This window comes from Ixodes scapularis, unplaced genomic scaffold, assembly GCF_016920785.2.
Source record: "Ixodes scapularis isolate PalLabHiFi unplaced genomic scaffold, ASM1692078v2 PGA_scaffold7__128_contigs__length_106722199, whole genome shotgun sequence".
NCBI classification, from domain to species: Eukaryota; Metazoa; Arthropoda; class Arachnida; order Ixodida; family Ixodidae; genus Ixodes; species Ixodes scapularis.
Window position 1 is genome coordinate 15,118,910 of NW_024609882.1, and position 27,527 is coordinate 15,146,436.

Sequence of the window (27,527 nt, forward strand, 5' to 3'; positions counted from 1 at the left end):
AGGTTGCAGGATGCCTTTCAAAGCTGTCATGTTTTTCAATGACCTCGCGTTTGTTCTTCCTACCCCGTGGTGCAAATAAAAAACGTGTGTCACACTTGCGCGCGAGAAAGGTTACTTCAAGCGCGCGTGCCCACCCATTTTTGCGTCCCCTTTTGCCTTTGCTGAGTTGATTTCTTCGGAATTAAAAACAGCGCGGAAAGACGAGGACCAGACAAAGAAGTGACACGGACGTAGCGCTGAAGCAAAATCGCAATATATATTTGCGGCGTCACGAACAAAAGAGAAGAAAGAATTCAGCCCCATGTGATGCACCACCAATAAACATAAAACAATGATAAAAGTATATATATGTATACATATGTATAAAAAAATAATAAAATAAAACTGCGCCATGACACAGCCGTAAAGAGTAAGTGCTAAAAAACGAGCAAGTCAGAGAACCAGAAAATTCATCTCTTTGCCTGATAGGGCCACAGAAGGACTGCTTACACATGCTGCACCCAACCTCGCTATCTCTACAGCCTCCAGAATTTCCCGAGTAAGCTCGCCCAAGCCTCAACTTGAGTTGATTCCATTTGTTTAAGACTAAACGTGGGCACCTGAATTCTTAAGTAATGGCCCCAGCTGAAGAACACAATCCTCTGCCGTGATTTGATGTCTTAAATATACATACATATACCAGGTGAAAACATTCTCATGCAACTTTGCCACAGTTGTGCGTACACACATTGTTCCCGGGATGACCAATGGTATTGGCTTTGGATCGGCCGGTGGCTTGCGCCATTTAGCTGAGAAACATTTACACCCCACCATTTTAAATTTTGCACTAAATTCCCTCTCTCGTTAAATCGTCTACCCTGCCAATTTTTTATGTTATCATAGTCTGAATTGCCACATTGCCAGCTATACTTGGGGGAAAGTGGTGTCTGTGGGCATTTTTACTGGCTGCTGAGCTCAAGCCGACGGTTAGGTTCCTCGGTGCTTTTGCGATGTGCACTTAACACCAAGATAGCTTATAAGTGTGAGCTCCTCCTGAGCATGTGCCGTGAACAGTGCACACGGACATGGCATCCATTGGACACCTCGTATTAGCGCCGAGATCTTTCGGTAGCGCCCTTTTACGAACATGATTGTAAACCTGAGACTGGGGCATAGAAGAGAACACAACAGAAGGTAGAAAAACAGGAGGTAACGTCTCAATTTATGGTTCCTTTCCGTGATGTCACGAACATGGACGGCACCAGGCTTTTCATAGTAGGGGGGCAGTGGGGAGGCGCACGGTATTTTTGGGGAGGCATGGGCTTTCGATCCCACTAAAAGAACAAATATTCAGGAACGATGACTTGGTAGAGCAGTACTCACTCCCGGCAGTATCGACTGCAGGCACCAAGTTTGCTTGGGGAGTTTTTATTAGATATTAGCGTCGTTTACTTCATTATTTACAACCTATCTACAACTCTGGTTAATGTAGCATTTCACACGCAAAATATTCAGGCATGTTTACATTCCTCAATACTAAATAAGCACGTTCACGCTTGTCGTGACTCATCATTGGCTCTTTGGGCAGTCCCCTGCACCGCGGAAAACCGGAGCACGTCAGCGATCAAGTAGATCTAGTGACGATTCTCCCTTTGCTGAATACGCCTGGCTGAGGGACACGGCGACCGATTTATCCGCGCCACTTTTCTTCATCTGCTTGAAGGAAGCCGATGATGTTTGGGATATCTTGTGTGCCGTGCTGTTGGAGTGGCGTCGTAGTCCGCCTTCCTTTTGAAGAGCTTTCTTCCTGTTTTGGTAGCTCTCTGTCAAAATACACCACTTCCACTGTTCTGTCTGTTATTAGTGGAAAACATCTTACAGCAAAAACAAAAAGCAGAATTCGAAGACACACTGTACTCCAACCACAGAAAGCGAGCGCACCAGTTGGACTTAAAGGTCCTTGGATTATCGCCATAGTTGGTCACAGGAAGAGACCAGCACAGGCTTTACTGGCAAAAGCTGTTCGGGCTACATTCGGGTGTATTTCCGTCTTCGGTTCAGAAGGTCAGGCTTGGTGTTCGATCTGAAAGTTGACAATCGGTCAGCCGTCATCGCTATCATGCATAAAGACCCACATTGATGTTCCTCAGTGCTTGCACACGCCATTTACTCTCGATCAAGCAAACGCTTGGCAGGTCCAAAATTGGAGGCGTTTTCTGAAACGTTGTGCTTCGTTGCTGTCTGTTCGAAGAAGTCACTAATCGGATGATTGTATCCCATAGCGCACCCGAGGGAATTCTTCGAGTATTCCTCAATGTTCTCGGCACTACGTGGTTGGCCCCGCGGGAGAGCTCGGATGGCGTCAGGCACCGGTAGGGGGCTGCAGAAGGAATCTCGGGAGCAATGGTGTTTCGAAAGAAAAGCACTGTTGTGCTCGACTAGTATCAGAAAGCAGGAGAACTTTCACTAAATTTCTCTTTTCAAGTACCGCATTCTTCAGATCTACAGGGCAGGGTGAGGATTTAGGAAGAACACACAAACGAACGGACTGACTGACTTGACTCCCAGCTGGCAACATTTATTTACCCCCTTTCGCCCCATGCACAAACACTTTCAGTGCTTTCAGGTTTCCTCCAACCTCCTGGGGTAGTCTCCCGAGCACTCACCCAGACACACAGTTGCCGTCACCAAAGCTGCTGCAAGGACCCGTTGCACACAGCAGTAGAGACTTGAAATAAGCAGCTAGAATGCGGCTAGGATGACCTTGACACATCGAAGCCGCCCCCTGGGGAATCGCCAGTCGACCCGAGCGTCTCAGGACTTCGGGAGATTTCCTCGGTCAGAACATGAACAGTGCCCTTCAGTTTCTTGCCCTGGCAGGTACGATGCGACGGTGCAGTGCAGATAGGATTCCAAGTCTCTCCGAGTAATCACTTGGGTGACACTGCCTTCGGGAAGTGTTTTGCGGTTGGCGACAGAAGCCATTGAGTGGTAGGCGGTGCTCCTAAGACTCGGCAAACCATACCGATATTCATGTATCGGTCTTCACAGGGTCCGTAAGGAAAATAAAGCGGACGGCACAAAAAGTTGAAAACATCCGGGATGGATAGCATAGGCCCGGACTAGGGCTGGGATATGAAAAACTCCATTCCCACAATAAAGTTTACTCTCTCCCTTTCTCCGGGATGGGGCCTCTTTAGGCTGGCTATCCTTCAAGCCAATCCCTTTTCCATGGGACGAGGAAATTGGGAAAACGACGAGCCATGTAGAGTGCACGGGTCTGCGCGCGAAAATTAGGGGGTGGGGGGGGGGGGGGGGGGGGAATGTAAAGGTTGGCATATTTTTGGGGTGGCAGGACAAATTTTAGGGGAGGCGCCCGCCACCCCTGGCCTCCCTTTGGTGCCGTCCCTGGTCACGAACGTGATTTGCCTTGCTCTGTTGTCGTGAGTTGTGGTCTAGGCTATTTATCAATGGTTGTGAACGACAAGTTTTGTGGTTTGTGTGAAAATCTGACAGTCTGATGTTGCTATTCTTTCTGTCGAAGAAAGAGGAAATATTTACGCCAAAGACATCGTAACGAGTGTTTGGCCAGTTGTAGAATGCCGACCACGGCGACGCTTTTGGTCGCGTGCGTCCCCACTAGTTTGTGTTTGGTTCAATCTGCTGTGTGAATTTTTTGTGAGATGCTTCATTTTTTTTTCCAGCCAGGACTGTCGAACCATGGCAGAAACAAAGGAGGAAGTTGCCACTATGCTCAGCTCTGTGCTTACCAGCGAAAAGGCGGGTGTGGCCCTCCGTCGCCTAGAAAGTAAGGCTGGTTGCTGGCGTGAACCTTGGTGAATTTTCTTTTTTTTTTTTGGCCAGCCTCGCTGACTTTTAGGTTTATAACTTGAATGTGCTGCGTACGCAGTGCAATCTATTCCAACAGTATTGAAAAACTTGGAAAATCTAATTAATATAGCCAAATATCATTCTACCCGCGATGGCCATCTAAAGCTCTTAAAATGATACCGCCCTGCTGTCGGGTGCAGCAAGTTACTCAGCAGCAATCCCTGGTGTATTGCATAGTAAAATGTGAGGTTTGAACTATGTGTGTTTCTTTACTGAATAGTTTTCAGACAAATGATAAACAAATGCGAGATCCTGCATCAAAGAAGTGAAAAGTCCTTGCTTCGTGAGTGGAAGGGGAAGATAGACAATCCCTGCATACAGCACATCCAGTTACTATATGTGTATGCCAGCTCCAGCTGATAGATAATCCCTGCACACAGCACATCCAGTTACTATATGTGTATGCCAGCTCCAGCTAGTTTTTGAGAACGAAACCGATGGTAGCTAAATTGCACAAGAAGCACATTGAATAAAAACTGGAGACAGACCACCGTCTATGTTGTCGTCAACAGCGATCGTCATTGTGGCACCAAAGACTAGAAAGTGGTAGAAGAGAGGTCATACATTTGGGCAAGGCTTCCGGCTCTGAAACTTTGACGCAAATCGTTCAGTGGGGTTAATTCAACCCCCCCCAAAAATAAAGAAGAAAACTATCAAGACTCGCATTATTGTTGCTTACGATTCGCCGACATGATCTTTAAAATATGACAACTAATGCCAGTGAGGGTGATAACAGTTGTCAGTTTTCAGGGCCTCGTACAGCGAGGAGTTCGGGTGAATTCAATTCAGGTTCATTTGGTGCCTTTCGTGCTGCCGATGCAGCATGTGCAGGGCTTGTGCTCGCCCTGTACTGACTGGGCGAGCACAAGCCAAACATGTAGCTACAAACTGAGCTTGCTGCTGCAGGTTCCAGCTGTTTAGCAGAAGGTCTACTGAAAAATTAATGGTTCTCAAAAAATTATTATCTTGAAGGATATCAAGATATCAAGAAACCATGTTCAGCTGGTAGCTGAACATGGTTTCTACCATGTTCAGCTACCAGCAGCTTGTTTACGCCTTAGCCTTCAGTATCTTTTGGTGTTTAAAAAAAAAAAAAAAAATTGCAAATCATGTTGAAAATAGGGGTGGGTTATTTTGGTATATTACAGTGCTTCAATTTTCGTTTCTTGTCCTTTTAAGAACTGTGTCATTGAAACGAGTGTTGCCCTTTCGCAGGGGAGTACGAGACGCTTATCGGAACGAGGATTCCGTATCGTCGGCTGGGCTACAGCACTTTGGAAGAGTTCCTTCGCGACCTCCGGAGTGTGGTCAGGCTGGCAAGGTGCGTAGCTGTTTTGTAGATAACAGCCATTGTGTAATTTAGTGTAGACGCCGCACTGGCATTTTGATCCACACAAATACAGTGTCTAGATGGGAAGTGGTGGCAAATGTGGCACTATCTCCGTAAGGCCTTCGAAGTGGATGCAGCTGTGTGGCACTGGCGTAGTTCCCCCCAGCAGTGGCGCTAGCAAGATGAGGTGTCGACTATAGTTGCTTGCGGCCCTATCTCGTGATGTTATAATGACAGCACACCATTTTATCAGCTCTGTGTTCGGCAGACTGATGAATGAAAGAGAATTTCAGATGCTTAAAAGGTGTCATGCGGTGGTGATGTGCTTTTTGGTTTTCAACACGACAGGTGTGGCAAGCTTGAAACACTACACAGCTTTGCCACTACAAAAAAAAAAAAAAAGAATATCTACATATAAGTAAATGTTTAGTCAGCTCACTTCCCCTCCGAATGTAGCTCTGGGTAATGTCCGGAAAGTTTCAATAAAAAAATGGCCCATTCCTAGTAGCAGATGCTATTCATGTCCCTGCATTCAGACATTCTTTTGGCTGCAATCCTCTTCTGAAGCATATAAGCTCAGTTATGAAAATGGATCCCCATGCCTAGCTTTACATTCCATTGTACATTGAGAGTTTGGTGATGGATAGTTAATTATTGAGGCAAGAAAAACAAGGTTGCTGTTTTACTTCAGTTTAATTCTGCCCAATCAATAAAACCTCCTGATCCCCCCAAATTATTTTAGTGTCATGTTCTTTACTGGTGGGCTGCATTGCAAGTTGGAGACATATTCAAGCTATGCCTCGTTTCCTTAGTTGCTCACTGTTCATATATGCGAAATTTGCTGAACACTTGTGTTCTTAACTTCTTTGTATTCTACTGATCTGTAGTCGCAACTCTCGATAAAAATACTTACTTCCGTGTTTTGCCACAGTAAGAAAAGCAATGATCAATTCCAGTACATGCTTTGACAGACACTCGCCGACCAATCTTTCAGACTTTGCAGGGACCGAAAAAAACATCCGAATAATAGAACAGTTCGAAAAATTAGCAGATTAAAAAACATGCCTTTATTACATGTAAGTGGGCTTACAAAAACAATAAATAGTGCCTTGCTTCAGGTTACACCTGCGCCCCTTGTTTTAGATAACGCCTCAGTTTGCGTTCGGCAACTTTCTGTTAGCTTGAGAATCGTTGCCCTCTTTTCTAGCGTTATGGTCGAGTACTTTCTGCACTTCTTAGCGACACATTGCGGCAGTGGAGGAACAAATGGGGCAATGACGTCAAAGCCAGCGTAGTCCGAAAACACGATTCACTGAGACGAGATCGAGATGAGAGGTGCTAGTCCAGGGGTGGCCAAGCTGCGGCTCGCGAGCCGCATGCGGCTCTCCGCGTGTTAAAGTGCGGCTTGCCGCTCCCTCCTTTATCCCTCCTCTCCCCCCCCCCCCCCCCCCCCCCCCCCCCCCCGCTTCCTTTCTTCCGGAGCACTTCCCCTAAAAGAGAAATGAAACTCGTTTTAAATCGAAAGACAGGTTGTGGTTTGGTAGTGTTGTGCTACTGCTGCCTTACGCACAATTGGACTGGTTTTTACTCAGACCGAAATTAGTTCGTGTTTTGTTTATTGCTCTAAACAAAAATCCCCCCCCCCCCCCCCCCCCCCCCCCCCCCAAGCGGCTCTTAAAAAGTTTGTGATTTTGTTTGCGGCTCTTAGGCCGGGTCAGCCTGGCCACCCCTGCGCTAGTCCATGACTGCAATGGCGAATGAACAAAGCAAATGGAAACAAGTTTGATAATAATGATAACGCGCAGCTGGTAAAAAAAAAAACAAAAAAAAAAAAAACATACACCGTTATCTAGCAGTATTTAAGTAGTGCTGCCAAACCAAGCCAATCCAAGTGCAGCCAACATAGAATCCAAAATGGCTGCTTGTCGGTGGTGTTTCCCGCTGATCGCTTGCAGCGATTCTGTTTGAAAAGTCAATCTTTCGGACTTTAAGCTGTCCAAAACATTGGTCGTGAATATGCACTATTTCTATCGAAAAGGCCATGGTTCCTCCTTTAGTTTTGAAATATCGAACAAGTCCAAATTATCGGCGTCCAAAAAATCGGTCGGCGACCGTAATTGTACCACGACGGTGCAGAATAAAAAACGTGACTTAAATAGCCTCGATTTGGCTATAACAATTTAAATCACACAGAGTTTGCTATAATAATTTAAATTAAACACTTTTACCCCAAAATGGCACTAAAAACATTTTTCATGTAATATTTGTCTGTCAGTATTTGTTTTCCATGAGCATTTCTTTTATATTTGAAGCAAATAATGGTCAAGCAGAAAGGATTTATATCAGACAGCCAATAAAAAGACACGTCTACACCCATATTCACCAGGCGCGAGTAGCGCCTGCTTAACCGCTGACTAGTGACGTCGTCGACTAAAATGATGACGTGGCGAGCGATAGTCGCTGCTAAGTGAGTGTTTGGTATTCACCGGCCGTGTTTAAGGCCTAGTTGCTCCGCGCAACTAAGAGTCGACTAACAAATCTTAGTCATGGGGCAGGGCTAGTTTAGCGGGTGACTTGCGGCTCAGTGTCGTGGTGGACTCGTATCACCGCTGACGACCAGCGCTAACAGAGCACTTACTGTCTCGTAATGCTGGGAAACACATCTAGGAAGAATCGGAGGTGCAAATATTATGTACATAGCCATGTTCAGCGGTCAGAGATACCACTGAAGAAATCTCAGCAGGACGTTGGTCGACGAGAAAACGCGCATTTACGGGCGCTTCAGTGTTTGTCTATATCGCTGGCAATGCGGCTTCCGTGTTTCTCCCTTGCATTGTTTTTGAATTTTTCTTTGTAAAACTCTGTCTGGGACAATTAGCCTCTCATTGTAACTTTATTTTTTTCCTGATACGCATTTAAATATTAGTTTTTATACGATAAAATACCCAGTTACGCAGTGACGTTTAAGTATGCGTATGCGTGAACTATCTTTTTACGTCACTTCCGCTTGTTAGTTCTGACTAGATAGTCACCCGCTCGCTTCGTGCTCGTGAACACCGCAGTACTAGTCGATAATTAATTGCCGATTTTTTCTCTTAGTTTGCAACTACTTAGACGCGATACTAACTTTTAAACAGTGTTAGTTAGTCACGACTGGTGAATACGGCCGCTAGGGATTAAGAGTCACTAATTTCTAGCCTAAGTGATTTAACTCGTGTGAGTTTGATTTAAATCAAATAAATTTCGTTTAAACCAAACAAATCTGATTTATTACTCTTTTTTATGCGGATTTTTTTTCCCACCTTGATTACAAAAGAACTAGAGCTAAGTGTCAATTAAACATTTTTACCCGAATAATCGCCACCCTTTAATTAATTGATTAATCAATCTCATTCATCTCCCTGCATAATAATTTAAAAAGTCAATTTTTTTTTTTCTTTTGTTGACAATGTGATAAACGACTCGGTATACAATTTTGATTATGAGTCGTCCTCGATGTGCAGTTGAGGCAGGTACTCACACCCGCAGATTATTACTTCAGCTGCATGATGCAAAGAGGTTCGTTGATATCCTCTGGCAAAAACGACCTCCTTTGAACGTTCCCAATAGTCTCTGCTGCGTTATACGGACACTCGCACGGCGTAGAAATGACCGAGATAAGTGTAACCTCCTGCACTTGTCTGGAGTTATAAATCTTGCCCCTACAGCTTACCTTAGGTTAAAGTTTGACCTAAAGTTTGCCCTTCATACCGGTGTTCTAATTCATGTCTGCGTGGTGAAACTTTAATTTTAACTTTTTTGGGGTTTGTAAAAGTTTGACCGATTAACCAGTTAAAAATTTAATTGCAATTAAAACATGTACTGACTAATCACTAGGTTAATCAATCAATTGCCCAGCCCTACAAGCAACAATTATTTAAACTTAGAAGAAATGAATGCTGCTAAGAACACGACCAAATAAATGAGGGGCAAAAGTTCCGATGATTTCACTTTTCAACGGCTCAAGAAAATGGCTCCATTCTACTTGAAGGTGACATTGAGCTAGGAAGCTCTGCCTCACTTTGCGCAATGACACAAAGGCAAAACAAGATAAACTAGCCTAAATGAAGCAAGTGAGAAAAATAGTGTGTCAGGCAAACACAGTGATACAAAAACAAAATACAATAAAGGAGATCCCATGGAAGCATTTAGGGAAACAATACAATTAGTTACACAGCACATAAGAGCGTGGCACAATTACAAAAGTAGATATTGCTGATAGTACTGAAAGTAACAGGTTCTTCTAATGACAGAACCGGGTGAAAAGGCCATGTGGATCAACTGAGCTTCAGGTATATTTTTCCGTTTTACGCTTCTGTACTCTGGCACGATTGAGTGACTTAGCAAAGGGATGCAGCCTAGTGGTAACATAAAATACTATAAATTGAGCTGTTAGTGCTTTGGAGTGATCTGCACATATCCAATGTTTTGGACAAGCGGCGTCCTCCAAGAGCACCCAGTGGCTGCTAACGCGAGACGAAGCAACTGATGCAGCAGTTTTCTCGTCCAGTCGTCGACCGCAGCGCAACATGCGGCGTCCACTTTTTTTTGGAACAGTGCCTCCTGTTGGTGCTGGCCTTGCTTTTGCCACTACAATCCCCTTCTAGGACACTAACACAAACATTTGTGTGAATTTATTTTTAACACCCATTTTTGACTTTGTTTTGTAGAACAACTGGATGTTTGGTTTAAATAAATGGCGGGACGTTTTCTTTTCTGTTGCCTCTATCATAACACTGTGCTATGTCGACAATTTAAAGGACACATGCAAAGGAAAACAAATTTTTTTTTTTTTTTAAAACAGCCTGGATGGAAGAAGGTTGTTATAAAATAAATTTACTATGAAAAAAAAAAAGAAAAAATTTTTCTAGAGCTATATTACGGCACAAAACAAATTTGTAGTTCGCTCCCGCGTGGCCGATGTAGTCGCATGGTACTTGTGTATTTCGGAAGCTTGCTGTGGGCTCTAAAAGTTATTTATTAGACTTTATTTTAAGTGCAACAAAAGCACAAAGATTAATTAGTAACTTTTAGAGCCCATAGGAAGTTTCCGAAAGAGCGCAAGCACCACGTGATAAAACTGTGCGCCGGTCAGAAATTGACGGCGGATGCATGCCGGGGTTGTTCCCTTTCGACGGCGACGTAGAAAAACTCATCAGCCGGCGGCCTGCCATGCTCAGCGTGTGTTGGCGGCGTGGAGGTTCTGGGGATTTCCGTGGTGGTGCTGAATGGCTCCGGCGAAACTTACGGTGTCGACGGTGCACAGGTCTGCCACATGACCAGTGGCGGCTCCCGCGGGAGCCAACTAGATTCGTTTCGCGCCATAAATATAGTTCTGCAAAATTTTTTCGTTCGTTGTAAATTTGTTTTATGACTCTCTTTTCTCATCCAGGCTGTTTTAAAATTTTTATTTTCTTTGCATATTTTTTTTAGGCCTTTTGACTGCTGTAAACAAATTCGAGAAAATCTGCACGTGCCGATTTTTTCGAATTTGTTAGGTGGAGTTTGACTCAAAGGGTGTATTTTAATGGTCAGTTCTATTTCACAAGATCTCACGGATTTTACCAGATCTTGCGAACCTTACGAGATCCCATGGCATATCTTCACAATTCCATCTCTGGAAATATGAAAGCGGTTGGAATGCATGCCGATCAGAACTCTTTATGCTCTGCTTTTTCCAATGGCATGCTGCCTGCTCATGCTGAGTAGCACAATCCGTTGGAGGGCTTTTCCACTGATTTGGACACGCACATGTCATTATGCACTGGGCGTAAACTGTTTTGTGCTGCGTTGTCAAGGCTAGCGTAGCTTTTGCCGTGTTCGAATGCCATCAGTCACTTGTACTCACAAATGAAAGGGGAACGCACGTGCTCTTGCAGCAGTGCAGCGCGGTAGGAATGTAGAAGCTGCGCTGGCCTTGACTACCTAGTGCAAAGTAGCTGACGCCACATACGGCGTTGTCCAAGCAGAAAGTGCTGAGTCATGGTGCTGCCTGTATTCCGCAGGGGCCAAGATGGCGAGACCATGGTGCACGCCGTGTTGACGGAGGCCACGGCCCACGTGGCGGAGATGGTGAAGGGCCAGAAGTCGAGCAAGCCAAAGCCTATGGCCGTACGTCCTGTTTTATGACCGCGGCATAATAGATGTGTTTTGAGGTATACATTTGCATTTGGAAAATACTACTGGCTGATACGTGGGTCAATTTGACAGAAAGTACAACATCTGGTGCAGCAGGATTCCAATTCCTAACTCGGATATGCTTTTTTTAGGCAGTAAAAGTGTTAAAGGTAAGCACTGGTGAGAGTGTCTTCGATAGCCGTGGTGTCAAATATAAACTCGATTTAGTTTGGGCTTTGTAATGGCAGTAAGCAGATTCGGAGCATGCTCTTCTTGGGCATTTTTTAGATATTGTAATATTTCGTTGCATCGCTAGTGGAGACTTGAGTCTTTGAAATTGCCCGAATACAAATTGAAGAGCACGTGTAGGTGGCCTCTGAATGGGCGAGGTTTCGAGTGTCTCATGTTGTGCCTGCTTAAGCTTTCTAACAAAGTTCTCACGTCGCCAACATCTTACTTTTAATATATAACCAATAATTTAATATGCAGGGGCAGCTTATTTAAATAAGTCGAAGAAACTGTTCAGTCTTGGAACACGAGTGCACTTATCTATCCCTAAACAAGGTCTCGGAACTATGGATGTTTAGCATGTGCAGCTGTTAAAGGGGTAGTGAAACGAAATTTTAGCGCCGATCTTGTTGCATAAATATGGGCTAGGGACAGGCACCACCTCGGAAATATAAATATTGCGCTGTAAAACACAGGAGAACTAATTTTAAACATAATTAAACGATTTCAAATTCTCATCTGGTGGATGGGGGGAAGTTCTCGTGACATCACTTGTGCCAAAATAGCAGCGCCGTTCTGCGGCAATACGGCGTGCCGGCAGAATTCGCCTAGGCCTGAACGCGTTTGCAAAGCCTTGGCGGAGAAAACCAAAGCGTAGTTGGCCACAGTGAGCTCGTTCTCGTTGCGGCTCCTTGCACGACACGGCCCGAGCATGCTTCTGGCACGGCCGGTATTAGTTGCTGCGAGTCGCGAGCTGCAAGCCGACGTTAAAAAGGATATGTTTGAACTACGAGGGTGTCAGCAAGAGCCACGCAAATGCCAAATACCTGTTCACACTCGGAGCGGACACGCGCGTTTGATCGAAGTGCTGGATTCACTCTGTTAGACCGCGCTTCGGTAAGCGCTTCTGGACCGATCTTTTACGATTGCAACTCGATACTGACATGACACTCGGCAAAGAAAGGCTAGACCGACATCGCGTAGCTCGACACTGACGTAGCCTCGAGTCAGAATAAAAATGGCATACTAATAACAGAGTGTACATACCGAGTTGCCAAGGTAATCCGTATGGCGTTTATTTGAGCTCTATATCACGCAAAACAAGGAGATAGAATCAATGAGAGTCCCTTTTCGACGACAGCGTTCGTCACCGCTGTCTCGGAAAACAAGGAGATCGAGATGACAAGGGGGAAATATTGACCTCCGAAATTTAGTTCAGGGATCAAACTACTCATCCGGTAAGGGTCCACAAGGGTCGCGCGGGCATATTCCATTCAGCAGGCCAGCCGGTCATGGACAGACGGTCTTGGCCAAGGACCGCCGGAGCAACGGTGCGCCGAGTCGATGTTGCTGCTAGGCCTACTATATTCTGCCGAGCTCGCTCGGTCGGCAGAATCGTGGCTGTTGTAGCTCTTCTCGTGTGTTTGTGGATCCTGCGTACTTGATCGTCGTGGTCTGTTTTAAGTACTCCTTCCTTTTTTCTTGCTGGTTGAAGTCGGGACGCACGTGAAGAGCACGAAGAAAAATAAATGTCCGTTGGTGGCCGATACCAAGTAACTGAGCGACGCTGTCGGCCTTGTTGATTTGATCGTAAAAAGTGCGTAAGACAGCTTCGGAGCTGTCGTAGGATTCTGTCGTAACCTGCGCAAAGGTTACGACAATTTCGTTTCGAGAGCACGGGTTTTCTCTCAAATTTGTCGTACGCACTTTTTTCGTCGTGAATTCGCTTTGAGAATCCGGCCTCAGAGCTGGTTTAGTCAGTGCTGCCGACTTGCCGTGGTCCCGTGGTGCAGCGTGCGTGCAGCCCTTGCACATCTCAAACGGCCACGTTGTCACAGGTCGTAAACCGTCGATGCGCCACCAAGTGGCAACGCTCGTAACCACAACATTCACGCCGTAGCCTTTCCCGACCGGCACAAGTGACGTCACGAATGCGCCCACTATCCCAAGACGCATCGCGCTCTCCGATGGCCGATTTTTGAGCGCGCGCCCAATCGGGCCCATCAGGGTGAAAAATATAGCCATCCGTTCAAAATACAAACGCGCGATTATGATTTATGAATATCATTGATCATATTGAACCTGTTTCTGACCATAATAGGTGTATTTCAAGTTTCGCTTCAGTATCCCTTTAAACAATGCAAGCAGCAGTAGAAAAAGTCACGTGCCATCTGCTGGGGCATTCCGGCAGCACCACACCACTGCTTCGTAATTCCATTTTTTTCGGCCACTGCTTGTCCGCCTTGTTTAACGGTTGCGTGCACTGCACTTTATTACACATACGCAGAAACTGTCTGGACTGCCTGTTCTTTTTGCTCGCTGGTTTGTACCAAAGCTTGGAGAGCGTTGGCACCTCATGTGCTGGCAGTGGCGCAGCCACACTGCTTCTCCATCTTTCGTTAGTTCGAGCTGGATCTGCGAGAGGGGCGTTGAATGCCCATCCACACGTACAGCACGGTGCTAACCTGGCACTATGGACACATCACTGTCCTTTCGCTACATCAGTGCTGTATCGGCCCCCACTGCATGTTGTCACCCAACCCCTTTCCTGTTTACACGTACGACGCCGCGCCAATGCTAGCGCCTACGAAGCACCGACTTTCCAAAGACGTCGGCACCGCACTACACGTGTGAAACGGCCTTAATTAAGTCCGAGAGGTATCGTCCCCTCTTTGGTCTCCCGCAGCGGCCCGCCTACCGCCGCCCCATGCACTACAGCCAGCACAACTACCGTCCCAACTCCGTGCTGACCAAGTTCTCCTCCCTGGGCGGAGGGAAGCCCTTCAGGGGTGGCAGCTCTCCCTCGTCGTACACTTCCCCGGCCGCGGCCAGGCACAAGCCGGGCTACGAGATCTACCAAACTCCCTCGCGGCGGTCCCTGTTGGCAACGCCCCGCGAGAGAACACCGGGCAGCGGCCACGGTGCCGCCCCGGAATGGGGCAACAAGTACCAGGGGCACGCCGACGGTTTCAAGAAAGTGAGTGCCACACTCGTCTTCTTGCGCACATCCGCGACTTGATGCCAAAAGAGGGTCTCCTGGTTGCCATCCTCGGAGTACGAGCTGACGTTTCGCTCGGAGACTCGAGGGCCGTTCACGCACTTGCGTTTGCTTAGGATCAAGCTCTTGTGATTTCTTGCGACGGGAGAACAACACTGGTGCTATTTATGAGGTGTCCCTGCAGCTGCATTTCATTAAAGCTAAGATTTTGCGCAATTTGCGATATCAAGCATGCATAATATCTTCATAACATTGTCGAAAGTTTTTCGTCCCAGGAAAGAAAGAATGATGAGAAAAAAAAAGAAATAAGAGATGTACGGAAACTGGAAGGGTGTTCCGGTCCACCCAATAGAGGGTGCCAGAGCATTCTCGGGGGGGTTTCGAGGCACACGGTTTCGAGCAGTCGCAAGTGTGCAAACCGGTCTATCGCTTTTTTTGTTTTTTTATTGAAAAGAGCTGTCAGGGTTGCCTTTTCAGATTCTTCCCTCTACAGTCGGATACAAGTTTAGAACGTGCCAGAAGGTTCTCACATCCCTTATTACCGCTAGCAGCTGTTCCCTCATGCTGAGCAAAAGATCCGTCATCGAGGCTATCGCGTTGTAACTCGTCGTGGCTACTGCCCTTCCCGGTTAGTTCGTGGAGCAATTAGATGCCATGGCTGGTACCCAATGGTATTTGCTTGGTGCGTTCTTTAATCGTATCCGACTTTAAAAGGTTTTAAACGTGGCTTCCCGACTGGTGCCTGGTCTGTGCAAGCACATGCAGCATGTCCAAGAAGGTAGCTTTGACAGACTTGCAATTCCACGTGCTTGCTCGCGACGGCCCGACGACGACCAGATGCCCACACTGCAGTTGTCTATAGCTTTGACCGGCTTCAGGTCTCGTCGTTTGACGTGACATTAAGTGTGACGTATGTGTGGAGCATGGAGACTAATTATCATTTGCATCAGTTTTCTTTGTTGCAACCACAATGACTAAATTAGTGGGACTACAGTGCTTAGCGTGGTGCGTGGCTTTACAGCTCAAGAAGTAGATGGGGCTGTTACGATTCCGCTCTCTGCTTATTGTAGACAGAGGAATTTAGGCACGGACTTTTTAACGCAATATGTGTTTTAAGGCTGGTTTCCAAACCCAGATTGTCACAAAAAGTTGTTATGAAAGCAGGATAACATGGCCAAGAGTCTTCACAAAAATCGCTTTATCCTTCAGCGGGAATCAAACCACGAACCTCGCTCCATGTTGCAATGTGTGGCCACATTTTTAATTAAAGAAAAAGGCTAGGCACGATTGTAATATCTAGTTTTCTCGATGCTTAGGGCGCATAGGTTGAGTTTGCACTGTAAAAAGACAATTAGAAAATTTACTTTGGTGCCCATTAATATAAAGGGCATCAACCGTCTACATGACCCTCATCTTCCGTGACTGTGAAATAATTCCGTAGCCCCCAGTGGTGCGTAGCGCTCATTGTCGCCTTCACGCTTGCAGAAGTACACCGGAAACTATGTGAAACCACCTTCGTCGTCGTACCAGACGCCTCCCCGCTTCCAAAAGGCTCGCAACGGCAGCTGGGGTAGCGAGGAAGACACAAGTCGGTCGAGCAGACACCAAAACGGAGACGTCGGCCCGACCTCGGGGGCCGGCTGGGGCTCGGGGGCGCCTCGGGAAAGCCGGACCCCCACGGGGCCCAAGCCGGCCGGCAAGTGGGGCGAACTGGACGGCAGTTGGGTCGGTGCGGACAAGCCACAGCGCGACGTGGGCTGGGGAGAACGGGGAGGTGGCGATGGAGACGTCAAGGAACAGGCGTGGGGGGAGGCTCCGAAGACGGCAACTCCCTCCGGTGACGGCGGTGAGAAGCGATTGGAGGGTGAGTTGATGGAACTTCTTTTTTTAGTTTTGCTGTTCTGGTCTACGGCCACGAGGTGCCCGTAATCCGACGGAGGCTTGTTGCTGATGAGGTGCCGTGTAGCCGGGATTTCTGCTGCACGTCAAAAGATCTCTGGGTGGTTGAAATGAATCCTCAGTTTTCCTCTGGGGAGTGCCAGAGTTGCTTCATTGGGGTTTGGCACTTAAAACGCTCGAATTTTATTTGGACTACAGCTACAGCTATTCGCGACTCCAGCGAACTATAGGGGGCGCGCTGGTCTGGCAAATTGGCGGACGAAAAGAGGTCGTTTTCGTCGTTCAGCACACGGACCACCATAAATTTCTTGCACTGCAGCTTAAAATTGGTGTTACATAATAAAGCAAAGCGATTTTTCGACTGTACAAACCTTTTACTATACCCGTTTTCACCTCAAGAAAAAACAAGTTTTGCGCATTGTTCATACGCGGTGCTAAGTAGTTCCTACGAGATTTGGTTGTCGGAGGAAAAAGTGTTGTTTTTGGCGTTTGGAATCTGGTGCGTCTTGATAAGATAACATATATCTAATCTAAAATTCACCGACATGTGCCTTAATTATCCACATGAAGTGGGATATTAGTAATGCTCAGCGAAGAGCCAGACTTGTTTTACTTCGGTTCTTGAGGTGAAAACAGGTATAGTTAGTGCGTAGGAATGACACGGCGGAAGCATAAAAATAATTACTGGAAACAATGTTTCTTTCTATGCTGCCTACGAGAACCACACAGCGATAGCAGACGACAGAGTCGAAAAAACTACCTCCTCTCTTGAGATGCTCGGCGTTTCCACTACTCGGCGTTGATTTCGCTGGAGTCGCCAATAGGCTGCCAGGCCCACTCATCGACAGGACATCACATAGTGCGCGGCTCGTATGCATGTATTGAAGTGACAAACCACGCGTGCCTAAACGATGCCACGTATGTCGGACAACGTGGCCTTTAGCTGGCTCGTAATAGAAGCTGGAGGCTTGTAAAATTGACTTGCATTCATTATAAGCTGAAACAAAGTACCGCATATAACGTATGTCTCGGGAGTCGTGAAAATCCGCAGTATAAGCGGTAGCGCGCTATAACCAAAACATCAATTTTTCAGGCCAAAATACATGCCACGAGACAACTTACCTTTGTAAAAGAATTTATTTTATGTTGGATGAAAAATAAAGCTTAGTTTGAGGACAGTCTTTATTTCACCAGACTAGTAAAGTTCTGTCTCAAGTGTGTCACACATTTTGAAAGAAATGAGCGGCTTTTGCCTGGCGCAGCCTTTTAACGGCGTCGCGGGTTGCGGACGGACATTGCGAACGTTCAGTATTCCTAACCCTAATCACTTTTCTCCGGAGATGAAAACGCGTGAAAATTCATAACCTTCATACGGTACGCGTCAGTAATACCTTGAACTTGAGCACACGCATGAAATCCGCCAAATAAGAAATCCGGGCGATGTTCGAGGACACAAATGCTTAGAAAGCACCACTGTAGTCGAAGTAAACAAACACTGCGACACGGGCGTTTCTGCTGTCTTGAAAGCGCCGCCACGACATCGCCGCACGAGTAGGTGGATCTTCCCTTCTAGTACGTGCTGGGTTATCATAGCGACACACAACGAAAATTCACAGTCAAAGATAGCGCTTTTACGCAGAACGATGAGATGAATGCCGTCTACAACGACGATCACAACCGACGCCATGTTTGCGGATAGCAGCAGCCGGCCCGCGATCGGCATGCAACGCGCGCGAACACTTGTCCTCGACCTGCGATTGGTCTGTCGTTGTGGTTGTTTGTTTCTTTGTTTCCAACGCAGCGAAGAGACGCATGCACGTGAACGGCTCGTGCGTGCGTCCCTCCGTCGCTACGGCAACTGCAGCCTCTCTCACCGCTTCTCCTTGGAGTGCCCCTTGCGGCTCGTGCCGTCAGCGTTATCTACTGTCGCGCAGGGAAGCGTGCTCGCTGCTCCGGTCGTCGGCGCGCTGTGCCAAAAACCGCACTATAACCGGTATTTCCCTTCGCGCGCCTGCATTTAAGCGGTATGTAATTACATGAAGTTCTATGGGAGGCGAACCGGTGGTTTAAAAAAACCGCGTTATACCTGGTCCTGCACTATAAGCGGTTACGTTGTAAGTGGTCTATACTGTATATTTATTTATTTATTATACCCTCAGGGCCGAAGCATTACAGAGGGGGTGGGCAACGGAAGTACAAAAAACGCTGAAAATGGTTAGTCCGGCACAGATCATGAATAGTAACTTGTTAAAGCTTCTTTAAAGAGGACAAAATCGTAAATGGACGCAATGGTTGAGGGAAGGCCGTTCCAATCACGAGATGTTTTTGGGATGAAAGATTTGAAAAAAGAATTTGAAATGGAAGTGGGTATACCAACTTTGCAGCAGTGATCGAGGCGAGAGGATACGTAGATGGGAGCACTGATTAGTTGTTCTTTCAAGAGTGAATTGGCATAGTAAATTTTATGGAATAAACAGAGACGGGAGATAGTGCGACGAGTGGAAAGAGGGGGCAGTGAGAGACTATCTTTCATGGATGTGAAAAATATGGTTTATTCTACTGACTTAGGTAATGTCTACCATACAACCACAGTTGGCACGCATGAGTATCCCCATTTTTTGGAGTTAATAATCACCTCTTTTCCCCATTTAGGCACGTTCCTAATGCTTGTTAAAAAGTAAACCCCCTGCTTCTTGCAGCCAGGATTTTTTTTGGGGAGTGCTGAGGTGGCTGGGATGTCCATGGCTGGGGGTGTGGAGAGGGAAAGGGCGGCTCAAAATGCTTGTGTATAATATGGGGTCGGCTGGAGTTAAGGGGGGGGGGGGGGGGGAACTGAAGCCCAATAAGCAACCCCCCCCCCCCCCCCCCCCCCCGGCTATGCCCCTGTCCTCTTGTCTTCCTCAATCTGAAAATCGGGGGGGGGTGTAATTGTTTGAAGGGACATAAGGAATGTGTCTGCATGAATATGAAAGTACAAAATACTTGCTTGTTCCGGTTGACACAATCTTTTTACCTTTGTTCAGGTTCAGACTGCACAAACAAAGCGCCGACAACACCCACAAGCGACTCCACTTTCAAGAGGACCCCTGTTGCCATCGCAACACCCTTGTCGGACAACGAAGTTCTCAAAACTCCGGTGAAGGCCCTCGAACGGAAGCCTCCGGCGCTCGAACCGGACCAGAAGCGGTACGACCCGTTCCGTGAGCCCATCCAGTTCACCGAGCGGTTCGACCCCTTCCGGCAGCCGATCCCATTCAAGCCGGTCCCCGAACAGACTCCTACTCCCAAGGATGACGACAAAGAGAGCGAGACTGTCCCCACGCAAGTCCGGCCCCCGTCCCGCTCTCCGGTTCCCTCGAAGAGGGCCTCCCTGCCGAACTGCACTTCGCCTGAACGTGCGTCGCCGGAAAACGCTCCGTCGAAACCCACTCCGTCAAAAAGTGTCACTAGGAAACACGTTTCGTTGGGCCACATTTCGTTGGAACCCAGTTCGTTAGAACCCAGTTCGTTGGAACGCCATTCGTTTGAACGTGCTACATCGGAGCGTGCTGCGTCGGAGCCCGATTTGTGGGAACCGACCTCGCCTTCACCGAGCTTGCCGCCGCAAACGCCGTTCTGTTCTCTTGTGGGTGCCTATGCGAAGCGGGAGGGAGTTGAGGCGGTGTACAGTGCATTGCTGGACAAGTCAAAGAAGCGCGGACCCGGAACCTGGCTGGCCAAGCTCAAGCTTGGGGGGCGGACGTTCAACTCGTACCCCAATGAGAAACCGACGGCCGACGAGGCGAAGGAGGAGGCCGCTCGAAAGGCAGTGGAAGCCTTGAATTTGCTCCAAGAAGGTGAGAGGAGATGATTCCATACTAAAATAATCGCTTGGTTCGTCAGGTTTGAATTCCTGGAATCGAGATGTAAACCTCTTTTGAAACATACTGAGGTTTTATGCCTAAACACACGAGGACAAAGGTGTGGCCTCTCACTTTGTGTCCCGGTGTTTTTTTGCGTAAAACCTCAGTATGCATTGGAACCAAGTAGCCCAACTTGCAATATTTACTTTTTTTAAATGTTTTATCGGCTACTGTGGAGAGAGAAGACAATGAGCTTTGTGGCGTTTATAAGGGAGGTGTTGCTCGCTGTTGCACCGTTTTTGCTGCGCTTTGTAAAGTTGCGAGAGTCTAGACAAACTCAGTCCATCTGTATCTGAAACTAAGCTCGTTCGATTTATCTGCACCTGCTGCAGCGGTGCAGAAAAGTGTAAGGCAATGTACTTCCGGCATCTGTATCGAGATACAACCGGAAGTACACCGCCCTACACTTTTCTGCGCCGGTGCGGGAGGTGCAGGTAAATCGAACGAAGATAGTGATCCGACGGCGGGCATTGGCACCTGCGGAAGTTGCTGTTGTTTCGGTGCCACTGTGAAGGCAATGCGTGGTCTAATAACAAACGTCTTGTTCGTGTAAACATGGCTGTTTGTGCAATGCACAAAGCTTTCGGAGTGAAAAGGATGGTCCCTTGCTACAATAAGTCCGTATGGATTGGTTTTAGTTCTTAAAGCTTCATCTAGCTCTTGGAGTAGCGCTTGTGGTGGTTTTTTCTGGGCGTCCACAGAGTCTTGGGTTGGCTTTCGGAGCTGTTGGAATTGAACAGCGAGACCAAACTTCACACAAGCTTTCTACAATCAGGCCTCAGAACAATGACTTGGCATTGTGGTCCTGTGGTATCTGAAATGTTTCCTTCTCGAATCACCGCGAGCGTGTTTCTACATTTACGTGTTTTTTTGGATCGACTCGCTCGACAAGCTTGACAGTATTTCTCCCGCGGCTACTTTGCGGTACGCCAATGGGCTTCTTGCAAGTCTTCGCTGCCATTATTCGTTGCACTCTTTCAGGTCACGAGCCCAGCCTTCCCGTTACGCCCGCCTCAACCGACGACGAAATCATGCTCCTGGTTGAGAGGATTGCAACCGTGAGTGCAACAACACCACTGTCACGTGATTGACATTTGCGAAATCCCTTAGGTCTCCATTCGTTTGTTGCCAGTAAATCTGGGTGCAAACGTCACGTCCGGTAGAGGGAAGGTGTTCTTTCTGGAACCAGCAGGAGCAAGGTTATATTTTGGGGAAGGGGCAGCCCGATTGGTCAAGCGTGACAACACATTGCTGGAAATTTGCCGGGATGGGATCGCACAAGAGAGGGAAGCATTTTTTTTTGTTTCCTACCGTGAACTTTCGTGTTGTTTTTCCTTCGGTACGCCCAGTGTGCAAGACTAAAGCTACTGGACGTTTCCCGAGCACTGTCGAGACCAGTTGTAACGAAGTCAACGGGAATCGAAAATCACTTTGCTATATCCGCTATTTCGTTATAACTGACTTCGGTTATAACGAAGTGCAAAAGGGAATGGGAAATTGAGATCACTTCGCGGTAGCTGCTAATTTGTTATAACTGACTTCATTATAACCGGTCTTGACAGTATCAGAACTCCCAAGCCTTGTTTCAGAACTGGCTGCCTAGGTGACTCTGAGTCAAAATGCTGGCCTACATCGAGTTGGTGAATTCGAATTCCAGCCCGCGGTTTGATGGAGGCTTATTGTGGAGAGGGTGCCGTGTAACAGACATTTCGGATGCACCTCAAGAGATCCCCAGGTGGTTGAAATGAATGCTCAGTCCTTTGCTGGGCTGTGCCGGATGCACTTTGTTGGTTTGGCACGTGAAATCCCAAAATTTGATTTGATTCGGAACGGGAACTGTGCTGCCATAATCGAGAGGCTCTGAATATGGCCTTCTGCTATCGAATCATGCCGAGAAGAGTTGACAGAGCCTGTCCGCCGGCAGGCAAACAGGCCTGCATGTTCTTTCGGCGACTATAATATTGGCTACTTATTACAGTCGAACCTCGATATAACGAACTTCAATGTAACGAAATCCTCGATTTAACAAAGTATTTTATTTTTCATAATTTTTTGCCCATAGACCCCATGTATTTTTAGTCTCTATATAACGAAGTCTATTTTGCTGCTATTTCGATATAACGAAGCGCCATTGCAATAGAAGGCAATAAATAAATAGACTCTAAAAAACAACTTCGCAAAAAAATTGTGGTTAAAAAAAAAATTATGCGCAAACGCGAGCGCTTGATAGGTTACTTCACGGGGACAGGCCTTCCAACGTCCCTAGGCCACCTAGGCTGCCCGAGGGTGCGGCGCCGGTAGCGCCGGCGAGGCATGCGGCAAAGCGGATTCCGCGAGGCTGGACAGAAAATGCCGAGCAAAAAGTTAACATGGCATAACAGCATCACCACTGACATTCACTGATCATCATAGTCCACTGTACCGCGGGTAGCGCGGGAGCCAACTTCAGCGGGGAAGCGACGTGATGGCGCGACCGCACGGGCAGTGCCATCTAGGAGAAGACCGAGAAGACCGATTATCGCTGGATTATCGTCTTGCGAGCGTGATGCAAAGCAAAGGCGCAAGCACACTGTGGGTGCTGTGGGCCTGTGGGCGCAAGGGGGCAAGTAAACTGTGCGGGCAAGAGTGCTGTGTAGGTTGGAAACATTGGCACCGCCTAAACTAAACAGCTTTATTTTTGAACTGGGCGGTTCACTCACGTGCTTGCTGCCATAGGGAAACGTAAAGTTCTTTCTTTGGATGAGAAAGCAAACGTTTTGGACGCCATCCTGAAGAAAGTGCCGAGATCACGAGCACTCGGGAAGTGCTCGACGCAATGGACGTACTGAGGGGGTACACGGCGTCGCATGGGCAGCAAGATGCCGTGCAAGCGCTCTGGGCGCTCGAACGCCGTATGACCAGTATGACGCCGCTGCTACTGTCGGACAAGGCGCAAGCAAAACTCGCGGACTACTTTGCCCCTAAATAAATGTCATTTTCGGTGAGTTTTCATACCCGTAAAATGTTTCGGAATTTGTTTTTTTGCATGCTAAAGCCAAATTTCGATTTAGCGAAATTTCGATGTAACGAAGTAAATTGCGAATTTTACCGACTTTGTTACATCGAGGTTTAACTGTATAGGAAGAATCTAGTGCATGGGATCTCAAACTGGGTTCCTTGAAGCACGCTCGTAGGTTCCCCTGGGCACGAGGTTCCCAAATTCACGTGGCCCTCCCCACCCCCAAGTAGTTCCTCTCTATGATTTGAGAAGTTCCAAGCCACCCACTGACGCGTAACTATGTGGCAGAAATTGGATAGCATGTGCATTCCCGTCTGCAAGGATCTAGGCTTCTGCACAGCTTGATTGCCTCAATGCCGAGAAACCAGAAGGGGTTTGTGGTCGTCATTCGGGAGGTAGCGTTCTTCTAGTTTTTGAGATCTTCTAGCCTAGCAAAAGCCAACATACCTGTCCAGTTGCGACTCGCTATAATTCACAAAGTGTCCGGAAGGCTCTATGGCCTCAATTACGAGTTCCGGCGGATGCCTAGGAACGTTCTGTGGTTTTAGTAGAAACAGCTTTCGTCGATTTGTGTTGCGTTTGTGATTAGCATTCCCTGCTACACTCTTTTCACCCCTGAGCTGAAGGGTGGGTGGTAGTCGCGCGCTAGCCGGACCAATTAACCTTCCTCCTTTCATCACCAGACACCGCTTCCTGCGCATGAGTACGGGCGCGAGCGCAATTACGGGGTGGAAGACGGGCGTACGACTGGTCCACCAAGCACGTTGCTGCCACTACACTCCACTTGCCGTCAAATACCGGGGGAGTGCCCACCGTATTTTCACTGAAAACTAGATTAATCTAGACATGGGCGCTCGTCCGGCCAAGTAGGGCGCTTAACGTATAATTTGAGGAATTCTCAAGTTTGGAACACGTTACTGGTGGGCCCTCAAACAAAGTGGGCACTTCCGCGGTATTTTACGGTAGAGGTGAACTGAGCGTGGTGGGGCAGCTTCGAAATAGTTTACTCTGGCTTACTTTCTTAAAATTTTCAGCTTGTGGCCGAGAGGCCGCAGGGCATCCTGAGCGACTACCTGCCCAAGGCGTACGAGGACCTGTTTGCGGAACGTCTGCCTGACGGATGGTTGAACCACGTCCGCAAGGCCCGGCTCGTGAACGTCACAGGGTACGTCTGGATCCCAATGTCGGTGCCGCTCTGGCGCCTCTGAATCAGAGTGCCGGCCCTTGACAAAGTTCTCTTGTGGCGAAGGCTCCACCATGTTGTGGCCTGCACCAAGGTGCAGGCATCGTCTTTTTGGGGGTGCCGGCCGCTGGTCAAGCAGCCAAGCCACCACTAAGCTAGCTAGTGAGCCGGCGGTGATAGCTCGGTGTTGGACCTTGAGCTAGAGTAAACATAGGGTCCCCGTGTTTCCCGATACCTGCACCGAGCGTATTACTTCAAGATCGGGTTGAACCCGATTTTTCCCCGAATTCGGCAATTGAATTATACCATTTTCCAGGCTACTCCGCTCCAAGACAGGCTGCACATGCAGAAAGTTATGTGAGCAACAAAGATTATGAAAAATAAAAAATAGCCCAAGTAAGGTCTTATAGTATCATGTTCTAACGCTGTGAATATTTGAAAGGATAAAACATTGAGGACGAGGACAGAAACAGAACTTCTTTCTTTGAGCAGCAACATTAAATGGCACAAAATATAAAATGCCCCCCAAAAGGTTCCAACATTCTCGAAGAAGGAAAAGGAATTTACTATAAATATAAAAGTTTAAAAAGCGCTGGTGTCACGACGGGGTATCAGTAACCATTTAAAGGCTTAAAAAGCAGTAGCGTCACGACGAGGTACCTATAATCTAGTCAGCTCTAGTGTTAGGAATTCGACCTTTGTCTTTGTCAGTGATAATGAAGGTAAAGAGATGTTGTTGACAGTCCCCTGGCAAATGATTCAACGATTTCCCCAAATCTGTTGTGGCCACCCAGTTTTCTCATATCGGAGAAATGAGCACGGTCGTCGCACATGCGGCTGTGAACGACGATTAGGGGAAAAGACTCATTTGAAGCCTTTGATGCTTCCAAGTTTTGCTCTCCGAGTTGATGGTTAATGCATCTCCCAGTTTGTCTGATGTACTGACTGCTGCAGCCTAGTGCAGGGGTGGAACGGCTGCGCCATTTGCGCCATTTTGCGCCAGGCGCATTTGTCTGCGCCATCCTGCGCCATGTTGCGGAAACCGCGCCAGAGCCAATACCTCGCGCCATTATGCGCCAAATAGCAAAACGTGCGCAAAAAAAAAAAATCATTTTGTCTTGGTTTCGGTTTTTATCGTCTCGATTGGCAACAATGAGCGCGTTTAGCTTTGTCGGCCTTGCAATCCTTTGTTCTGTTTATTCTTTTTGTGTATCCTGAGTTGGAAGCGCGCGAAAAAACTCTGGGGTTGGATTCCAAGCGCTACGCAACCTGCGACTGGATTGTTATTCTTCAACCATAAGCGGTTAAGCAAGTCGGCCGAGGTGAGGTCCAGTCGTTAGGCGTCAGATTGCCTGAGGATGGGGCCCAGGATCCGGACGTCAGCCAGTTGAAAACAAATAAGCAAAAGATTCCTTTTAGTACATCATCGTTAGAAGTTGGAACCGCGTTCTCGCAAGATAAATTGTGATTTGATAGAACTGAAACGTGTAATAAACCTGTACGTATAAGTTTCATTCACATGTATTCTCTAGTTGTTAACATACAGCTGAGGAGGCAGACAGCACCACGGGCTTTTTGGCTGCCTCAGGGGCTGTATGGAAGTAAAGTCAATAAACTCCTTTGTCCGATCCGAAACCTTGCCGGCCAACAGCTTTCACGCGAGCGGTAGATCTGCTCGCCGTTTGTTAACCTCTGCTTATCGCTTCCAGTACAAAAACTCCGTTAATCGTAGTCTGCTGCTTCGATATTGAGTTGTTGCAGAACAGGATAAACTTGAAGTTTGTTGCCCTATTCCTCCGTGCAACTGCACGTCCGTTGCTTACACACGTCACATGGTTCGCACATATAATTACTATGTCGAGCACATTTGGATTGTACGATAAGCAGTGCTAGTTTCTATTTTGAGCAGTTGAAAGCCACTCAGAAAATATCAAGAGCACTATCTTCAGAAACATATGGTACTTGCTTTTTTATTCTGATTATGGCTTACAAAGTTTCAAGTTTTCGCATCTATTACACTGTTATCCCATCTACCTAGGTCCCAACCAGTCATGTTCATCTATGCTGCTAAGCACAATCGAAATTGCTCCCGTGCTTGTCTAAGACACAAGCTGAAGTGCAATGAAAACTGATCTGAGCTGCTCATATAGCCTGCTCCAGAATGTAGTTTTAGCTGCTCCCAACCTGCTCCAAAACAGCTGTTTCAGCTGCTCCCGTGGCTGCTCCCAAGTACATTTCATGAGTTCCACCCCTGCTAGTGGAATTGAGTCAACCTTCCTTTCTTTGCACTAACTTTATGACATGTTTTACATTGCACCCTCTGGGACTGTCGCTTCCGTCAACCTTGTTACACATCTGCAGGGGTGTGACATCTGCGCCGATTGTGCCAATTTGATACAAACCCAATTTTCTGCGCCTAGTTGCGCCTAAAACGCGAAATCGGTCGAAATTGCGCCACACTGCGCCAAAGTAACCAAAAAAAAAAAAAGTTTGCGGCGACGCTAGATTTAGCGAAAACCAGAGCTTGGTTGGCAACATTCAATCTTGTCGTAATAAAGCACACGGCACGGGTACAGGGTGGTGCAAGCAACCACCGGATTCGAAGATTTCAGCTGTAGTAGCCTTCTATACCTATGATATGTGGTCTTTTCCCGATTTTCCTACTGCTTTCCGCTGTCATTTGTGACTGCATGCTAATGGTGCGCTGTCACGTGGTCTCGCTGTTTTGCCGCGGGAGGTATGATGCACCGCCTATCAAGATGAGCAAACCTTAGTATTTCTTTCGTTTTGAGAGTAAACCTTTTCTTAAAAGTGCTATTGAGCGCCTCCATTGTGTAATTGTTCATACGTGTCCGTAATGTCGTCAAATTGGACATCGCCGTGAGTATCACACACATGCTTCCAGTGCGTGAGCAATCGAATGAATCGGTCACACACGTATCTAGCGTGCATGTGGTGCTCAT

At 47.3% G+C, this 27,527-nt stretch overlaps 1 protein-coding gene across 1 annotated transcript in view; it reads left to right on the forward strand.

Annotated features, from left to right (window-relative positions):
- The window catches only part of LOC8036776 (tudor domain-containing protein 7B), a 51,008-nt gene that overhangs the window by 1,153 nt on the left and 22,328 nt on the right, over nt 1–27,527 (forward strand). The window contains exons 2-9 of the mRNA XM_029978347.4: nt 3,684–3,787; nt 5,086–5,191; nt 11,245–11,350; nt 14,271–14,561; nt 16,068–16,446; nt 19,505–20,317; nt 21,365–21,441; nt 24,416–24,546. Coding sequence (XP_029834207.2) covers nt 3,700–3,787; nt 5,086–5,191; nt 11,245–11,350; nt 14,271–14,561; nt 16,068–16,446; nt 19,505–20,317; nt 21,365–21,441; nt 24,416–24,546 — 1,991 coding nt within the window. The 5' untranslated portion in view covers nt 3,684–3,699. The remainder of the gene's footprint in view (nt 1–3,683; nt 3,788–5,085; nt 5,192–11,244; nt 11,351–14,270; nt 14,562–16,067; nt 16,447–19,504; nt 20,318–21,364; nt 21,442–24,415; nt 24,547–27,527) is intronic.